This window comes from Thunnus maccoyii, chromosome 20 (genome assembly GCF_910596095.1).
Source record: "Thunnus maccoyii chromosome 20, fThuMac1.1, whole genome shotgun sequence".
NCBI classification, from domain to species: domain Eukaryota; kingdom Metazoa; phylum Chordata; class Actinopteri; order Scombriformes; family Scombridae; genus Thunnus; species Thunnus maccoyii.
In genome coordinates this window covers 26,110,992-26,130,968 of record NC_056552.1, presented here as the reverse complement: position 1 = coordinate 26,130,968, position 19,977 = coordinate 26,110,992, and the positions used below count along the sequence as shown (strand labels likewise).

Genomic DNA, 19,977 nt, shown 5'->3' with positions numbered 1-19,977 from the left:
GACAGATTTTAAAACTTAGCTTTCTGTTGAAGCTTTAATGAATTTCCATCATGAGGTATGCTCACATCCTCTAATAAATGTTCTCATCAGTTTCATCATTTATTAGATTGAGACTTCACACAAGATGTGAATACATGGCAAGATGAAGTTGGGACTCTCATTTAATTCCTATTTTCTCACATTCACACTTGCACAAAATGTACAACGTTGCACAAAAACTAGCTGCTCCTTTTCCTGTTAGAAAAGCAGACTACATGTCCGGACAGGCTGGGATTTGTGTGATCTACACAAACAGAATTATTCATGATGATGAAAAATGGTAAAATGCAAAACAAAATCTAGATTCAGTAAATAACAAGTGCTCAGAGTCACTAGTACCTACTACTGCACAGTGTACTGCAGCAGGGACAGGGAGGTCATCTTTCTTATGTGTCATAATATGAACTGATGTTAGGGGGGGAAAGTGCTCTTTAGGGCGTTGCTCAAAACGCTTCCTTTTCTGTCTGATTATCTGCCTTCATGTCTCCTTAAACTAATAAAATCATACATTAACTTTAACCTATATGATCATTTTCTTGACACATAAACTGTAAATCCAGTAAGAAAGCCGACCTGCAAGTTACTCTTTAAGTGCTTTGCTGATATTCACCTTTTCATACATGCAAGGGGCAGGAATGCAAACTGAATATATAGGGAAGGAAGAATATTTTCATTTTATTTTTATGCCTCAACACTGTTGACAGCTGTGGCTGGAGGCATTATGTTTTCAGGTTGTCCATCCGTCTGTCCAACCCGTTCTCATGAATGTGATATCTCAGGAAGGTCTTGAGGGAATTTCTTCAAATTTGGCAGAAACAACTAGTTGGATTCAAGGATGAACTGATTAGAATTTTATGGTCAAAGGTCACTGTAACCTCACAAAAGACATTTTTGGCCATAACTCAAGAATTCACACGCTAATTAAGTTTCACACAAATGTCTAATAGGATAAAATGATGAAGTGATGACATTTTCTATCCAAAAGGTCAAAAGTCAACATCAACATCGTAATTCTCTGCAAAAACTCTTTCCTGGCCATTATTCAACACCATAACTCAGGAACAGAAGGGGAGATCATGATCATATTTCATATTTGGTCAGATACTGAATTGGTGACACTAATCTTGGCTGCCCACTTTGAAACTGTGGTGATTTTATTACATTTCTTCAAAGTCTTCACTGCAAATATTATGAGTCTGGACAGACATGGATGTAAACTGCAACTTGACTGGTTGGCGCAGGCATACAACTGTGAGGCACTATTTCTAGTTATTATTATTTTTATAGACTGATCTGACAGGAGTAGAAACTATTAAGTGATAGAGTTTTTTACAGCTCTTAAGAAGGCAGAAAAAGAATGAGAAAGGACTGTCAATTGTGTTGTTTATTCCCAAAATAGTTTCTTATTTTTTGACCGACTTGTTGTCTCCCAGTGTTACTTTTGAACACTGGGAAGACGACACAGTCTCATCCTCCTCCTGTATTCCGAGATGCTAACGGCCCTTTATATTACTTTTTAGGCTGTGAATAATTTTATCCCAAATGTATTATTTTTTCTCCCAGAATTCTTTGAAATATCAGACACTTAAGCTGAAATCCATTATTAATGGGCTTCCATTAATCCATTAAGCTGAAATCCTATACATATATACAATATTATATCAGTTAGTGATGAAATGTAGCAAACTACAAATTATTAAATGTCACCAATTCCAAGACCAATATATAGTATATTTCTCTCTGCCATTGTTCCCTTCCTTTGGATTTGGATGAAACATTTCTATGCTCACCAATGTATTTCAGCATTCTGAAAGAGAAATAAAACTGTGAGTTCTTGTGTGTTTGCAGGTGATCAAGTCAGCTCGTGTTATGAAGAAGGCGGTGGGCCATCTGATTCCTTTCATGGAGAAGGAGAGGGAGGAGATGATTGCATTGTCAGGGTCAACTGAGGAAACGGTCAGTCTCAGCTAAATATGTCATACATGAAATGTAGTGTGTTTTGTCTTAGTACAAATGTTGAACAAAGATTAGAGCATCACAAAGTGATTAATGAAAGAACATCATTACATAACTGTAATAAGATTTTACAATAAAAAGTAAAAGCAGATAAAATGAGATACAATAATAGAAGAAGAAAAGAAAAACATAAACCTTAAAGAAGAATACAGAGATAGTGTTATGAATAGTGAATTTCACAGCTTAGGTGCAATGACAGCAAATGTTACTTTTGTATCAAATCATACATCAGAAAGTGTGAGAAGAGCTTTTTCTCCTGACCTACATGTGCAGCCTATAGCCAAGAGAGCAGCATGAAAACAAACTAAAATATACACAAATGAAAAAAACCCTGGTCCTCCTCTTCCTCTCACGGTTTCTCCTTCACATGCAGGATCCCTATCAGGGCACCATAGTTCTGGCTACAGTGAAGGGGGATGTCCATGATATTGGCAAGAACATTGTAGGTGTGGTGCTGGGTTGCAACAACTTCAGGTAAAACTGGTTTTAATGGTTTGTCATCTGAAAGTTTCTACTGAGAATAATTTCCACTAAACCATTCCCAGTATTCCAAAATAATGAGCAGGTCTGCTTTATTGCAATAACGGTTTCACAAGACGGCATTTGCAGTAAGTGATCTTGATTTGTTAGGTATTAAATTCACTGGATTAGTCAAAAACAGCCAGACATCTGGTTTTTACATTGATACATTGAAGATCTTATAGCACAGCCCTAACATCCTAACATCCACGATGACTTTGCTGTAAAACAAGCAGCTAGAAAGGTGACTGTCAGTATGAGTGAACAGCAGGAGCCTCTGTGCACAAGCCCAGCTTTCTGCTGTCAGACTCTGGCAGCATATCATCAGCTGCTGGCCTCTGTTTGAGGGTAAATGTTCGTCTGAGTGGCTCTGACAGCGGTTCAGAGAATTAACCAGTTCACCTGAGATTGCCTTTTGATCCCCTGCAGGGCAATGTGATGCATTATGGAAGATAAGTGGCAGTATTGATTTGTTGCCAGGCCCTTGGCACCATCCCAACACTATTACTGCTGTTTGATGCCACTAATGTGTGTGTGTGTGTGTGTGTTAGATACCTACGTATTAGGATTTATCCTTACATTCTGTAATATTGTGTGTACATGCAGAGACATCAGGGCCAGCACAGGCTTTTAGGCCATAAGCGAAATTAGATTATTGATACACAGTACTCTCATTGTGAAGGATACTGGAATACATACAACACTAGCAGCACTAGCAGTGGTTGTACTATATTTTTAACATCACCTTTAGAACCTGCAAATGTACAAAAACAATTACAATTAAAATGAGTTAATAGAGAAACAGAATTTAGCTGCTATTGCTTTAAATACATCCAAGCAGCAGCTTGGTCGTCTGTGTTTTCGTTGAATTGAGGATGTTTGTTGTCTTTCAGAGTGATTGACCTGGGTGTGATGGTTCCCTGTGATAAGATCCTCAGAGAGGCCATCAGACAGAAAGCAGGTACCATAAGCAAACACAGTGAACAGTTTAGATTACATATAGTCAGTGTGAGGTGCTGACTACTGCTGTATATACAATAGGGAAACATACTGATGATAATAACATCCCCAACAAGTTCTATTATTGTCATTACTGTGGCTACCAGTATATTACATATGCTATATCCTGCAAAGTTCATCAGTTTTTTGCAACATTGAAGCATTTATTACATTTGATTGGAAGGAACTCTGAATAAACCTGATTGTCAAACGATTTACCCCAGAGCCACTGACCCATGTCAGGGTCGCTTTGAGGTCACGTTCATTGTTCTTATGGATAGTTGATGATATCAGTGATGGTGGGTGTTTGTTTGCTGCAGATATCATTGGTTTGTCTGGTCTCATCACCCCCTCACTGGATGAGATGATCTATGTAGCCAAAGAGATGGAGAGACTGGGAATGACAACACCACTGCTGATCGGAGGAGCTACCACATCAAAGTAACACACACACACACACACACACACACACACAAACACACACACACAAACACAGTGCTGCTTTGGATCAGAATAGTGCTCATTGTCTGAAACATTAAACAAAATCATCTCTACTATACTTTTGAAGAAATACGTCCATGATATACAGTTAGTCATTGTAAGTTGTACCTCGCCTGCTCACCCAAAAGGAAGTGATATGTCGCAGTGTTTCTTTGGGTTATTTGTGTGTTTTGTGTTTTATAGGACACACACGGCAGTGAAGATCGCCCCACGCTACACTTCCCCTGTTATTCACGTTCTGGACGCTTCTAGAAGTGTGGTGGTGGTAAGAACATCTACCTGACCTCTACCTGAACCTTTTAGGGTCTAGAGTATTACTGTCCTATTTCACTTCTGATTCAAGACTTCCTGTCTGTAGAGACCTGCTCTGTAAAGCAGGGCTGGCAGCTTCACCCAGTCACCAGAAATATTATGATAAAATTATATTTAAATGACTATTAAAGTTCAGTGTCTGTTGACACAGTGTCAGTGTTGGTCATTTTTGAGGTCACAATCTGTAGTGGTGTTATAGTGGTTTGCAATGTATTAAACAGTCTTTCTTTCATTTGTTTCCCATGTAAGTACATGTGGATGGATGAAAAAGCCCAGGGCCAATAAAAAATAAATTATAATGTTTTGTATTATAGCCTTGATTTAAAAATGAATGGAACTGTGTTCAGCAACGGGCTACACTTAATATTCCATCAAGCAAAGTAAAAACATGATTTTTGCAAATGTATTTAAATGAATTCAGGTTTGTCTCCTCTTTAAGGACATTTTCACAGTCTTCAGGTCTGTCTTTAAACAACGCTCAGGTGCCAAAATGAACATTTAAAGAAGTTTTTCTTGCTGTAATCATTCCTCCTGTTCATACTGACCATTAGAAGATTCATAATTCACTTACAATGGAAGTGATGGGGAACAAAATCCACAGTCCTCCTTCTGTGCAAAAAATCTATTTAAAAGTTTATCTGAAGCTAATATGAAGCTAACTAACAAAGAACCAAAGTAGACTGATAATATGACCTCCTTGAGATGATCATCTGGATGTATTACATGCACTATGAAAGTCAAGGTGGCTGTGGCTTTGACTTTTTCCACCAGTAATTGTAACCAAGCCAAGAAAAGATCACATTAAGTGTTTATATAAGCTGATATGATGACAGATTTACAGATTTGTTCGTGTTGCCCTGGATGGATTAATGAAAGCCTGAGTGTGTTTTCTCCTGCTTGTTCTCCTGTGCTCCTGCTCCTGCTGTTTCCCAGTGCTCCCAGCTCCTGGATGAGACAGTGAGGGAGGAGTACTTTGACGACGTGAAAGAAGAGTATCAGGAGATCAGGCAGGATCACTACGACTCCCTGAAGGTACCAGTAGCTGTTGAAAATTGAAATTCATGCGAGCCTCTGCACACTGCTGCAGGAGGGAAAATATCATGTTTGAAAATGTCTTATTTCACTCCTGCACTTTCAAAGCGGCTCATTTATGGTATTTTGTTTGCAGGGTGAATCATGTAACAAGTTAAACTTCCTATTGTATAAGAAATCCCTTCTCCATATTCTTTTTGGTTTCATTAAGACTGCAGCACATGCTGCATTTAAAATGACAAAGCTGCTGGAAGAAGCAGCTTGTTAATTAAAGGTTTTCTGTAAAAAAGGAATATGTGATAATAGGTGATAGAAGCTTTAGAGGAAAAACACAACAACATATTTAAAGTATAATGCTGGTGTTATTCTATGTTCATCGTATTGTCAACAAATCCCATTTGAAACCCAAACCAACAATGTGTTAATCCTCTCATACCTTACTGACATCTACTCAGGTCGAAGCCCACTGGTTCCTACTGAAGATCTAAATCTTTAAAAGCAGCTCACAAATACATACAAACAAATGTTACTCAAACAGGAGGAAATAGTGCATAAACTGTATTTTTTACAGCTCGGTTTACACGTGGTTTGCATAACCATTTTAATGTAAAGCATAATTATTAGGAAATGTGCAATATCAGTGTAAATGCCTTGTCTCCCTCTTCATCCTCCATGTCCCTCTGTTGCCATCAGGATCGTCGTTATCTGTCTCTGTCCCAGGCCAGAGAGAAGGCTTTACGGATAGACTGGCTCTCCCTGCCCAGGCCAGGTAACTTATTAAAGCAGTGTTTCAGTATCATCTGTCATGCTAATGGTGAGATGGTGCAGTAATAAAAACATGGCACATTGAGTGTAAACATCATATAGCAGATACAGGGTTTATACTGTACAGTATATGATACTGTCATACAGTGTGGAAAAAGTTTTAATATGACTGCATTTGTCTGTGTGTTTCAGTGCACCCTCAGTTCCTGGGCAGCCGTGTGTTTGAGTGGTATGACCTAAACAGCCTGGTGGATTTCATCGACTGGAAGCCTTTCTTTGACGTCTGGCAGCTGAGAGGAAAATACCCCAACAGAGGTTACCCCAAGATCTTCAAAGACAAGACAGTTGGTACGAGCTCATACTCTGTCAAACTCTGTCAAACACTATTTTTGACAGTAGTGGGACAGTGGACTGACCTCCAGCCTTGGTGAATACTCACCTCAGTGATATTTGGTTCTTGCAGGCTTGGAGGCGCGGCGAGTTTTCGATGACGCTCAGCGGCTGCTCAACAGAATGATTGACAACTCCAGTCTGAGGGGGCGGGGTCTGGTGGGGTTCTATCGAGCACAAAGCGATGGTGATGACATCAATGTGTACAAAGATGATGTCACAGTGAACAGAGACACCAAGCCAATCGCCACATTCCGTGGCTTACGGCAACAGGTGAGCAACTCAATAGCAGTAAGCATATAGAAAATCACACAACATTTTACCAGAACATATCATACTTTGGTAACATATTTACAAAGTAACTGTAACAATTGTGTGTGTGTGTGTGTGTGTGTGTGTGTGCATGTGCATGTGTGCACGTGTGTGTTGTGCTGCAGGTGGAGAAGGACAGCTCCAGTTCAGAGCCCTACCTGTGTGTGTCTGACTTTGTGGCTCCCATTGACAGTGGCGTTGCAGACTACATCGGTGTGTTTGCTGTGGGCGTGTTTGGTGCTGAGGAGCTGAGTCAGCAGTTCCAGTCAAAGGGAGACGACTACAGCAGCATCATGGTCAAAGCTCTGGCTGACCGGCTGGCTGAGGTACAGTATGGACAGTACGGACATACATACAAGGATGGGTCCACAATCTGTCTTAAAATAACAGTCAGGAGCCCAAATGAACAGTGAAACATGTTTTTCTTGCTGTAATCATTCCACCTGTTCATACTGCCCATTAGAAGATCTCTTCATAATGCACTTTACAATGTAAGTGATGGAGGACAAAATCCACAGTCCTCCTTCTGTGCAAAAAATGTATTTAAAAGTTTATCTGAAGCTAATATGAAGCTTCAGCGTCCAAATGAGTCAAATCAAGTAGATATCTTTCAACATTATGTTTTTAGTGCCAAAGTTCCTCTTTTTGTTACTATACTTCCTCCACAGCTTAACAGAGAAACACTGTCTGAGGAAACACAAAGAGGGAATTTGATGCTAAAAAGACTGTAAATGTGTCAGATATCCACTTGATATAACTAACTCAGACTGATGAAGCCTCACATAAGCTTCAGATTAACTTTTAAATGCATTTTTGCACAAAATGACTGTGGACACACTGTGGATTTTGGCCTCCATCATTGAAGGATCTTTTAATAGCCAGTATGAACAGGAGGAATGATTACAGTGAGGAAAACCTCTTTCACTGTTTATAAGGACACCTGACTGTTGTTTTAAGACAGGCTTGAGAAATTGTGAACCTATCCTTTAATGTTATTAAAAACGTGTCATATCATGATATTGCAATGTGTTGATGCATTCACATCATGAATATTTACAGCAACAACACACAGTACTGAAAGCTAAGTTGCTGCAGGCTCACTGTGGAGGAGTTAGTCCCAACAAAGAACAATATCAGTACAACAACAATGCTGTAGAGGTTATTGCTATGCAGCACTCTCAGCAGCTTTCATCATTAACTCTTTCCTGCCACCTCCAGGCGTTTGCTGAGGAGCTCCATGCTCGTGTGCGTAAGGAGCTGTGGGGTTACAGCGCCGACGAGACTCTGCAGGCCTCAGACCTTCACAGAATTCGATACCGGGGCATCAGACCAGCTGCTGGTTACCCCAGCCAGCCTGACCACACAGAGAAGACCACCATGTGGAACCTGGCTGATATACAAGAGAAGACTGGTGAGAATACCAACCACATCACACTTATAGCTGCGACTAAAAGGCTCACAATGCTGTCACATTACATGTTGGTCTTATGTTTTCTTTGTTAGTCTTTTTTCTGTCATTTAATTATTTTGCCGGTCACAGGGGTTCACATTTATTCCTTCATTCCAGATTTACAGAACATTCGTGCCTTGTTTCTGTGCCTACAGGCATGTCTGTTATTTATTACAGTTAGCCTGTTAGGTGCACATCACTGACTACTTGTGCACTGCACCTCTCTTCTTTGTGCATAAGGGAGGATCATGCAAAAAAAGAAAAATGAATGAGGTCCTGCTGCTGCTTTGTGGGATCACCAGTCACATGTCTTATAGTTAAAGGGAGCTGTCTTTAGATTCAAGTAATCATGAAATGGATTGGACTGTAAATGTTAAAGGAGCAGACAAATTGCGAGATGGAGTATGAGAGGTAGACACATTAGTCATCGGAATAACAAAAGAGATGAATTCATCTGCAGGTCTTGGAAAGTCTTGAGAAGCATTGAATTAAGTTCCCTCATGAAAGGCCTTAGGGGCTAATGTACTCAAAATTAAATAATTGAATTTCATTCACTGCTGCAGACAGTAACATTAGTTCTATTTTTGTGTGTGTTTGTGGGCTGTCAGGAGGCGTTCTACATCTATTAACTACAAGTTAGGCTGCTGCAACAGTGGATGGTGTTGCAGGAAGCTGTAATGTTCACTGTGGTGCGATTTCACATTGATGCAATATTTACAGTGTTATAGATTGTATTAATTGTTTTACTTACATTGACTGAAAGGTGCACCAAAAATTGACATTGTGTTTTCATGTATTTAAATCTGGTTACACTCACCATATTAAGATGTGTTACCAAAAAAAGATCCCGAAGGCATATGATGTACTACATGCAGCTTCTGTCCGAATGCACCAACTGGAATCTTTGGATATAAAAATGTAAATGTGTCTGCTCAGCTGAGACAACATAAGCAACAGGGGATGTATTATGGCTGACAAATAGGCTGTCTCTGTCTGAAGGCAGGGTGTGTACTGAATATCATTTTGTCATTATATCTCCACAACTATCAGTCAAGCTGTCTGTTCATCTTCCCTCTGATGGTTGTGTATTGTCCTTTAGACTGACGCTGGCTCAGCCAAGCTGCTGCCAAACTCATCATACTGTTTCCAGTGAAGAGCATTAGATTTAGTGTTGTCATCACAACACTGACAAACTTCAGTCTTAGCGGTTGCACATAGATGGGGGGGCTCAGGATGTGTTGTTGGACCACATCCCGGTGTAGTCCAGATGGAATATGAAGTGTCTCCATGTAGGATTTAGCTTTTCATATTGATCTGATGAAAAACATCAGATCTGTGTCATTATGTGAGGGTAAAAAATATTCATTTTGAGTTAATATGACTTTAATATAGATAACCTTTAACCTTTGTTAAAGCTGCACTAATCACTATGTTTATATTAGCAATGGATGAAATGATCATGTGTAATGTGAAAGGTGCTTTTTAGTGTCTTTAGCTCATTGTTTTGGTATTGGGACTTGTTTATGTCAGTTTCACTGTTCTCATCCAGCAGCTGCAGCAGCAGGCAGCTGTTTTCAGTAAAAACAGCTAGAAGGAGCATGAAAATAGACTTACATTCATCATGTGGCCAGAAACCCAACTCCAAATGAATGTTAATATGTCTGCACGATGTGTAAATAGAAAACTGTCCATAATAACTTTATATGGTGATAGTATTTTAATGTTGTGTCTAGCCAGCTAGTTCTGGCCAAAAACACTGCTACAAAAGCTGCTTCAGCATATAGATCTGCTCTGTGCTTTCTTTAAGAAAAAAAGCTAAACCCAAAAAGGAGATTTCTTCTCAATTTTTTTGGCACCCACACCTATGCCAATCACATTGGTTCTCTGTTTACAAAGATAAAGATAGAGAGCTTCTTTTCATATAGGCAGTTAAACCATTTCAACTGTATATGCATAAAACAGTAATGTCACCATTGTATAGTACTGAACGCTAACAGTTACCATGACTAACAGACAACAAAACAACACTAAAGGAACAGAGTTCTAGTTAATGTCTCCATCTTCCAGGACACATGTCTTGTTGTGCACCTTGAACATGCTACAAAATAAACCAACTGAGCAGGGAAACTGCTGTCAGTTGTTGCACATTGAACAGCTTAAAAAACATACCTGCAAACGTCACCATCGGTCAGTTTAAATGCCAAATGCAGTGGTCATTATTGTTCAACACAACTAACTAAAGGCTGTGTGTTCTTGGCTTGTAAGCTACAGTTAGCAGCACAAGTTTGTTTACATTAGGCACGCTCAAAAACCTGATCCTGTCTGTTTGTGTTAGTTGGGCATGGCTTCTACTCCATGGTGATATGGCACACAGAATGTTACAAGCTGATGCCAACTTCAAGCAAAGGCCCTGTGAGACAATCAAATAAAATACCATGAGTGCCAACATGACTGTAAACAATATAAACACATATTTCACATTGCTTGCAGTGGCTGAATCCAAATAGAAAATGAACTGCACTGTGTCTGCCAAGACTTTAAAGCTATGAAAAGATGAAAGTGAAGTTTAAAACAGTACCTCTACCACCTGCTGTTATATCAGCTGATAGAGGGTTCAGTATCATGCCTGCTGCCTTATACACTATGTCGCCTCCGCTCCATTTAACCGGGTTTCCCCGCTTTCACCGTTCACACAACAAACGGCACAACCTAATGAAGCGCAGCCATTGTCTCTCCGTTCCACTGCCAGCTCAGCTGTCAATCAAACACCTACACCAGCTCACCCACTCGGAGGCTTAGAAAGATTCTGATGTTTTTGGAAATACCAGAAAGATTTAATCAGAAAACACTATAAGGTTAGTGAAGGTTTTGTTTTACATCTTCTTTTTGTCTGTTAAACAAATCAAGGTTATGTTGTTGTTCAATAGTGAACATGAAACACTGGCCCTATGGTTTGATTTCATTTTTCTGCATTTGTTCACCTTGCCTTTTTATATTTGAGTATTATCTTGTGGGTATTTGTTTTCTTGTCATGTGTGCATGTGTAGTAATATGGTGTGTGTTTTGTTTGTGTGTGCAGGTATTGGTCTGACAGAGTCCCTGGCCATGCTGCCTGCTGCCTCAGTGTCTGGACTTTACTTCTCCAACCCTCAGGCCTCCTACTTTGCTGTGGGAAAGATCACCAAGGAGCAGGTATATATACTTTTAGCCACTAATATAGAAAACCACTTATAGTGTAATGAGTCACGTTGTAAATTCATAAGAATGAAGATATGTCACACTCACACCACTCTGCTGCTCTCACTTCCTCTTTGGAATACAAATGACATTTTTAATCAATTCCAATCGCCAGTTTTTTGATTGATGTTAAGTAGCCGTCAATGAAACACAACACTTCTAACTGATTGTTCGCAATAAAAGCCTTTTGGAAGAGGATTAATGATGCCTGTTGAGCTGCTGGGGGCCTTTTGAAATCAAATATTTTCACAGGAAGTGTTGAGGTTTAATGACAATAGCTTAACAGTGATCCAAACAAGAGGGAAGCAAATAATAATGTAAATGTTAATGATTAGTGAATGAAAACAGCATTTCTGTTGGAGAATTTCATTTATAAATTTAGGAATAAAGCCTGTTCCAGACAAAGGTCTCTCCACTGTTTAAGAGAATTTACAGCAATTTATGTTTCAAATGAATCAGATGAAACTTTTTATTATATGTTAATGTCACTGTAAAGTCACTATAAAGAATAAATGTATACCACTGAATCACAAATGACATAAAATAGAGGAAAGATCCAAACTGGGATTTGCCTTTTTAAATTGTACAATGATAAAGATTCTGGTTGAAGATTTATGAAAGAAAATAACACAAAATCAAGCTGAACGTCTTCTCCTTGTGTTCAGGTGGAGGACTACGCCAAGAGGAAAGAGATGAGTGTGGAGGAGGTGGAGAGATGGCTGGCTCCCATGCTGGGTTATGACAGTGAAGCATGAAACCGGGCCCCTCCACCACTAAACCGGACCGTGGAGCGTGACTAACAAAGAATCAGGTTTCAGGTTCTTACTGTCAGAGACATCCCATGCTGTATTATTTACTTTTGTATAAACATACCAAGTGGTACATTTCAGAAAGGGTCACAAACAGTTTACTTTAATCCACTAGTGCCTGGGAAAAATTCATTTCAAGTCGTCTAAGCCCTGCATAATAAACTGAGCCTATCGGACACTATACACACACACAGAAATGAATTGTGTGTAATGATAAAACTTTCTAAAATGTATTGGCAGAGTGATTCTGCACATGGAGTGAAACAGTTCATATCAGATGGTGACAGTCACATGGCTGCACAATCAAGTTCAAATGATCATCACAGTTATTTTGCTCAATGTTGAGATGATTATTATTTTCACAGTTATCTCTGAGCTGAGCTTGGTATCCTTCAAAGTCATTCAATACCAGCACCAATATGATTCCTGACATTTTACAAGATTCTTTTTCATTTTCTAAAAATAGGCAAACTTTCTTTTAGTGTGTAATGTAGGAATCACTCAGCGTGCTAATTTGCTGTCTTTCTAAGAGTGAGATGTTCAGATTGATATCAATCTCGTGTGTGTGTTAAGTTTAGAGCCGGAGCCAGAATGTGGTTAGCCTAGCTTAGCATAAAGACTGCAAGCAGGGAGAAAGAGCTGGCCTGGCTCTGTCAAAAGTTCAAAAACACACCTACCAACACCTCTAAAGCTCACTGATTAACACATTGTATCTTGTTTGTTTAAGATCTACACAAATTGAAATATTGATGAACAGCCGTTAAGCCATCTGCCCAATACTACTGTGTAGCATCTCTGTCTATAGCACAATTAGTGAACAGCCCCCCATGGTACCAAAGTTGGCTGAGCTGTTGTTAGTGAGCTTTAGAAGTGTTAGTTAGGTGTATTTGTTTCTGGACAGAACCAGGCTAACTGTTTCCCTCTGCTTCCAGTGTTTATGCTAAGCTAGGCTAAGCACACCCAGACTCCAGCTCTGTGCTTTACATACAGACATGAGTCTGATATCCATCTGACATCTCACTCTTTGAAAGGAAGTGAATAAGCATATTTCTAAATTAAAGCATTATTTATAAATGAATATTTATAAATAAAAATTGCTTTAAACATAAGAATCTAATTTAGACAAAGACAACATCAAACCCAATTGACTGTTTTTAATTAACTGATCAATTGTGGAAGCTAAGTGTCATGTATGAATAAGTGTGCAGATCTAGTCTCCAGTAATGGCAGTGGATCATTGTTACACATCACTGAGAACTACACTGTCAAATCCACTATATATAAAAGAAAAATAATTACTCTACAACCAAACTGTAAGCACTGGAGACATGTAGTTTGTAAATGTTCTTACTATTTTCAAAGTAGCGTTACAATTGTATGTGGACTTTGAATACAGGCTGTATTTTTTTTTTTTTTTAATTATCATTTTATTGTTCTTGTGTATTGTGTCAGTTATCATCAACATTGACATGGAAACTGGAGTCTACTATCTTAATAGTATTAGGAATTGATTATAATGAAATATTTAATAGGCACATTTAATGATTTTATTTTGTTAAATGATGCAATTAAAAAAACTGTTCCATTGATTAAAAAAAAGATAAAAAAGATTCTTCAGAAGTTAAATGCTCCAAGTCATTATCTTAATAATTGTCTCTCAGTGACAAATACATACATTTTTACCAAAATGATGCAGAAAAAGGATTTTCCCGTCCTTTCTTTTTTACTAGTGCATTGAGTCTTCATCCAGTAGTCTTTTCTATTTTGTGATTTAAAAAAAAAAAAAAAAAAAAAAAAAATTCCATTCCTTCCATCTCAGTCAAAGAGATGCAGCCATTGTGTCACCCTAAAGATGAAGTGGTTCAACCCACAGAGCGGTAACAGGAGCTCTTATTAACTACAGTGTGGATGAAGCTAACTATAAACAGTAAAGCAGGGGTCAAATACAATATGGAACAGGAAAGCAAAACATTTTCAATAAATGCAATAAAATAAATGTAATAGTCCTTTTAAAGAGCCACTTAACAGCTGCTGAACTCCAGTAGTTTAACTTCTCATCTTGCTGCAGTGATGTAGAAATGTATTCCAGGTTGTGTAATTACGCCGCAACATCACTCTTAGATGTGGTCACTGGTGCAACAAAGCTCACTGCTGACCACAGCCATCAGAGATGCTGGGAGCAGTCAGAGGTTAAACAGACTTGAAACATCCAACCACAGGGCAGTGAAACACTGCTGTTCAGCCTGCTGATAAGTTACTCTTTAAAAATCTTTTTGTGAAGTCTTTTAAAATTCAGTCATTTATATGTCACTCAAAAGCTCAATAATAACAAATGATTATTTTAATAAGATGAATAAGCCTGTTAGTTTTCCTCCAACTGTATCAATAATTGTGTTATTGAGTAAGACTTCAGGCTTCTAAACATCTCAAGCTACAACTAACACAATTCATTCAGCCCTTTTCCTTAGATTTGTTTTTGTGTGTTTCATCTTTCTCAGATTTGTTCATTATTTAATTCAAAGGGTCCAGTGTTTAACTATCTGCTTAGCTGATAATTACTGCTTGTCTGTTGACATTGTAATTTCTGAGCGGATTTTAGAAACCTTTTGTCCACTCATTGGTTTTCTTCCAAACCTTACTTCATGATGCTGAGAAGTAAGTTGGGGCAAAACTACAGATAAATATTTTAATTATTATCAAATGGAAAATACATTTTGTAGAATCATTATTGAAATGTATATTTTTCCATATCATCTAGTTTACATCAAAGGGACGAACAAAGCAGTAGACAACTAAACACAGTCAAAACTTTGAAGAATCATTAAATGCATCAGAAAGGACTGGACCATCATGTAAAACTGTTGCTAAAACAAACTCGAGCACAACTTGTTCTGACTTATTAAGAAACCAAATAGCTTTCTATTTCTAAATGTTCACGCTGTCATTTACAATCTTTGATTTCTTTCATTCAATGTAATACTGTAGCATAATGTACAGTGATACTGCAGTACACTACAGCACTACAGTGCTAAGCTTGTGTCTTAAAGTCTTTTCAACATCCCTGGTTATTTCAGTTCACCTACAGTATCCTGTTTGCCAGTAAAAAAGCCAGTTTTTCACACATTAAGGTAAACTACTTCCTTCAGACATTGTTTACCATGTATTAACGGTGTATTGTTTATGTACTAAAGACCATATCTACTTTGTTCAGGACCCTGTTACATCTTCAACCGGGTACAAAATAAAAATCAAACCTGAATTAGAGGTTTCTGTAAGATGCTGGCTGAAGAGCATTTCACATTGTGTCTTAAAAGCCCTAATTTGCTGCAGTGGCTGATCTCAGTTTGTATGAAACTTTAATAGTTTCTCAATCAGTTGTAACTTTCGTATATTTAAAAGAAGTTGTAGATAAATGGTGATGGTATTGTAAACATTGTAAAACAGTATTGACATGACAGTGTTATTTGATTAAAAATTAATTGTTTCAACATAATGCTCTGTGTTCTTTCTCTGAGTTTAAACCTCAGTCCACCTTAGTATGAAAGTTTAACGTCATGAGAAGAACTCGTCCTGTATAAACAGTTGGACAAAGTCTTCTGTGGGAAATGTAGTTCCAGTTCAGGTCAGGCTCCAAAAACACTGGAGCCTGAGCCATACAAGGAACTAAAAGTCAGCAGTCCATGTCCTCTGCTGCATCGATTCTGACTGTTTTCTTTTGTTTTGTTTTACAAATTGTTTTGCAATACTAAATAACTGAAGTACCCATTTAAATATGTCTGAAATGTTTTTACAAATAAAATAATAAAATTTTCTACAAATTTCATCTATATATAATTTGGCAAACTGGGGTGATTTATATCAGTAATCTTTACTAGATGTGTTTTTAAGATATGAGATGCTATTTTATAGTTCTACCTAAATATTAGATGCTGTTTACTGTGTTTTCACTGTACTATTTTTCTGACTCTCTGTGCCACAATCATCCTAAAGTTTTGACTTACTAGTAGCTGCCATTAAGCACACTGAGCTCATGCTCTGTATTTTTTCTTGAGAGTTGGAGGATTTTATCAACCCTGGGGGTGTGAAGTATACAGTAGCCTACAATTTAAAAACGTACACATGTTGGGTATTTTATATGTACACATTATATTCACAGTTGACAACTGCATCATTTACAGCATTTATATCTTAAGATAATATACCTTAATCTTGGGAAATAAAAAATACATTAAACATAATTGAGCAATTAGAATAAATAAAATATGAAAGATTCATCTTTTGGTCTCACGATGTGGTACACATTGGTTTTGGATTCATGACTCCATATTTCTAAAATCCTGGTTTACTAAATTACCAATTAGGGGAGACCAGGGACAGTTGTAACATGGGACGGTTGTAACACCTTGAATTCCTCCAATCAGAAAGAAGCTACAGTGATTATACTCACTCTACACATGCTCAGTCAGATTGTCTTCTTGCTTACAAAAAAGGAGCCACGTTTGAAACTCCCAGAGAAAGTTACCAGCAAAAGTGTTTTTTTTTTTTAGGTAAAAATTTAACTTTTTTATTAGATGTATTCATTTGGATACTGTCCTGAAATCAGACGTCTAGGAATCCAAACTAGTATTATTAGAATCATTGTTTTCTAAGCTACAAATAGAAATGGCTGACAAGCTAGTTCACATGAGGTGAAAGCATGGCTGGTGATACTGGGACTGTTGTAACACCTTGTTACAACTGTCCATAAACCAAGTTTCATTTATATAAGGCCTACATAAACTGGATGGATGCATGGCAAATTAAATGTAAAATGTCACAAAATTACATGCTAAGTTAATACTAATCAGTTGCATGCTAATAGTCAGTGGAAACACATGTGTTTGCTTACAGCATGCTAAATATCAGAAAGAGGAAGACTTCCTTTGCTGGAGAGGGCTTCAGATGGCATAAAACAGGATAAATCAGTCAGGACAGTGGCCAAATCATACAGCATTTGCCATGTGACCCTGTACTGAATGTTGTCCTCAGACTAATCCATTTTGATTTCATGTTTAAACCTTTTTGAGGATATGTGTTCTCCCATTTAAATAATTTTCTTGCATTATAATTTGATGGCTATCCCCCTTTTTGTCATGTAGTGTGAAAAACAGTATTAAGTATTTTAAAAAAAAAAGAATAGTCAGTAATATGATTGACAAATAATCTTTTTCATGAGTATTTGATTGATTAATTATATATATTTTAGACATGTTACAACCGTCCCTTGCATGTGTTACAACTGTCCCATTATACAGGGACAGTTGTAACAGTGGAGTGACTGTATTTAAATCAATTTTGCAACCTGTACATATTTCATAAAACCACTTAAATACATTGTTTCACTAGTTGACACATTGAAGTTTATAATATGACAAATGGACTATTCAAGTGTAAATGGTTTTTGATTTATTGGGAAAATTGCAAAAAGTGTTACAACTGTCCCTGGTCTCCCCTACATATATGCACTATATATTAAGACATGCTATTCAGGAAAAAATTACCCCTAAGCCTAACCTCTAACCCTATAGGCAATGCACAGACTGTGGTTAAAGGAAGGGAGAGATCTTAGTCTTGATTAAATATTGAAAAAGTAAACGGTGGCATGTGTTGATGCGGTGCAGTATTTATATATTGTTTATATATATATATATATATATATATATATATATATATATATATATATATATATATATATATATATATATATATACATTATTTATTTAACACTGGTTCGTTACAGTCATGAGCTAGAAAGTGTATTGGCGGCAATGAGCTTCCATACCGAACCGGCCGAGAGAGGGGGCAACCCGCCCAACTAACTGCTCGCGCGCACACACTCTCGCTTACACCTGTGCAGCTCCTCCCTCTGTGAGCGCGCGCCAATGAGAGACGAGTTGCGTTGGCTTTGGCTGCCTGATACTCACACACACACACACACACACCAACACACACACACACACATACACACACATACACACACGCACAATCAGCCTGTACTCCACACGCAGATACAGTTCGAGCATCTCCGTGTGAAAGCTAACCATGGCTGAAGGAGGAGAAGGCGAGGATGAAATCCAGTTCCTGCGGACTGTAAGTCATGTTTCTGTTCCTTTGAGCTGAATATCGGCGAGGTGCTGGGTGTTACTGCGGCTTTCTGCTCTGCTGTGTGTGTGTGTGGGCAGGGAGTTTACCGCATTAAGGATGACAGCTCCTCTAGATACTAGTCATTGGTCAGCGAGTCTGCATCATGCTGACAGAGGACTGGAAGGATGGAAGAGCTGTGAAAACATACTGACACACAGAAAAGAAAGAAAGACATGAGGAGAGATGGAAGGAAGGTGTTTGTTGGAGCCGGTGTTGCTGTCATTGTCTCAGAAAGAGGAGTTGAGCAGCATGCGGGCTGTGTGGAGTCGCTGGTGGTGTGTGTTGGGCGGATGCGGGGCGCAGTGCGGTGCAGACTGGCAGTATGAAGCCTGCTGCATCTGCTTCACTTCACTTCAGTTAGCCTCTACACTCATCCAACGCCACTTCATGTCGCTCTGTGCGTGTGTGTGTGAGTGTTTTCTCATTTTGTTTGACACATAATGAAGTCTAATCAGTATTGGACATGAGAGGAGCTGTTGCTGTACAAAAAGTCACACGTGAATAGTCACACGTGAATGCACTGCACCTGAGCTTTTTGTTTTTGTTTTTATGGGGAGGGGGGCGGGTGCATACGTCTACACTAAACATTTCTTTATATATGTATTAATATATATGTAAGTTATAATGTAACTGAAGCTGAAAGCCTCATATTTTATATGTATTCCCAACGATAAAAATCTGTCAGAGCTGATTAGATTACGTTGTTGCAGTGCAGTTTCTCTTGTTTCTGAAATTGTCAGTGTCTTTGACAGCAGAAGAAAGATTACTGCAATGGTACTAAGATGCCATGACTTGATTCTAGAGAGTCCTTGGAACTAGATGAAATGATTCAACTGGAATGGAATTTGAGGGCGCTGTGGGTGCTGTAACAAATTCAGGTAGACTACATCTAAAGCTGCACCAATCAATATTTTTATTTTTAAAGGTTCTATATGTAGAATTCTGAAGCCAATGAGTGAACAGGTTGTAACTTAACTTAAAAAATTAGACCTTCCTCGACTTTCTTGGTTGTCTGTAACAGCCTGTGGACTGATTTTTATGTGAAGGACCTGGGCAGGTTTTTCCAAGAAAATTCAAAGGATGTGATGTTTGTGTGCCATCCTGAGTGCTTTGCCTCTCTCCCGCTAACATTAACAAAAACCGGCCTAACAACACAACAAACACAACAAAAACAGTAGTAGCTGAGTGACTGGGAGTGAGAGATACTTTGCAGAAACACAACGTGAAACACAACATTAGAGATCTTTTATGTTATTATGAGAGGTGTAAGCGAGGAAAAAGACATCACCTGTGATAGTCTTGCACCGCTGAGCGCGCATACACGAGTGCGAGCAACAGGATGTTGACTGCAGCTCACTTACCGGCCACCGGTGTCACTAATGAGAAGGAATGTCTGATTCTTACAAATAGCAC

General features: G+C 38.4%; 2 protein-coding genes across 2 annotated transcripts in view; both read left to right on the top strand.

Annotated features, from left to right (window-relative positions):
- The window catches only part of mtr (5-methyltetrahydrofolate-homocysteine methyltransferase), a 33,208-nt gene extending 20,229 nt beyond the window's left edge, over positions 1–12,979 (top strand). Inside the window, exons 21-33 of the mRNA XM_042398118.1 lie at positions 1,888–1,995; positions 2,429–2,529; positions 3,468–3,535; positions 3,894–4,014; positions 4,258–4,339; positions 5,320–5,418; positions 6,112–6,187; positions 6,376–6,531; positions 6,647–6,846; positions 7,011–7,211; positions 8,104–8,296; positions 11,415–11,527; positions 12,238–12,979. Of these exons, the coding sequence (XP_042254052.1) occupies positions 1,888–1,995; positions 2,429–2,529; positions 3,468–3,535; positions 3,894–4,014; positions 4,258–4,339; positions 5,320–5,418; positions 6,112–6,187; positions 6,376–6,531; positions 6,647–6,846; positions 7,011–7,211; positions 8,104–8,296; positions 11,415–11,527; positions 12,238–12,327 (1,608 nt within the window). The 3' untranslated portion in view covers positions 12,328–12,979. The remainder of the gene's footprint in view (positions 1–1,887; positions 1,996–2,428; positions 2,530–3,467; positions 3,536–3,893; positions 4,015–4,257; positions 4,340–5,319; positions 5,419–6,111; positions 6,188–6,375; positions 6,532–6,646; positions 6,847–7,010; positions 7,212–8,103; positions 8,297–11,414; positions 11,528–12,237) is intronic.
- Positions 12,980–18,370: 5,391 nt separating this feature from the next.
- Positions 18,371–19,977, top strand: part of ryr2a (ryanodine receptor 2a (cardiac)) — a 185,374-nt gene continuing 183,767 nt past the window's right edge. Inside the window, exon 1 of the mRNA XM_042397704.1 lies at positions 18,371–18,510. Coding sequence (XP_042253638.1) covers positions 18,463–18,510 — 48 coding nt within the window. The 5' untranslated portion in view covers positions 18,371–18,462. The remainder of the gene's footprint in view (positions 18,511–19,977) is intronic.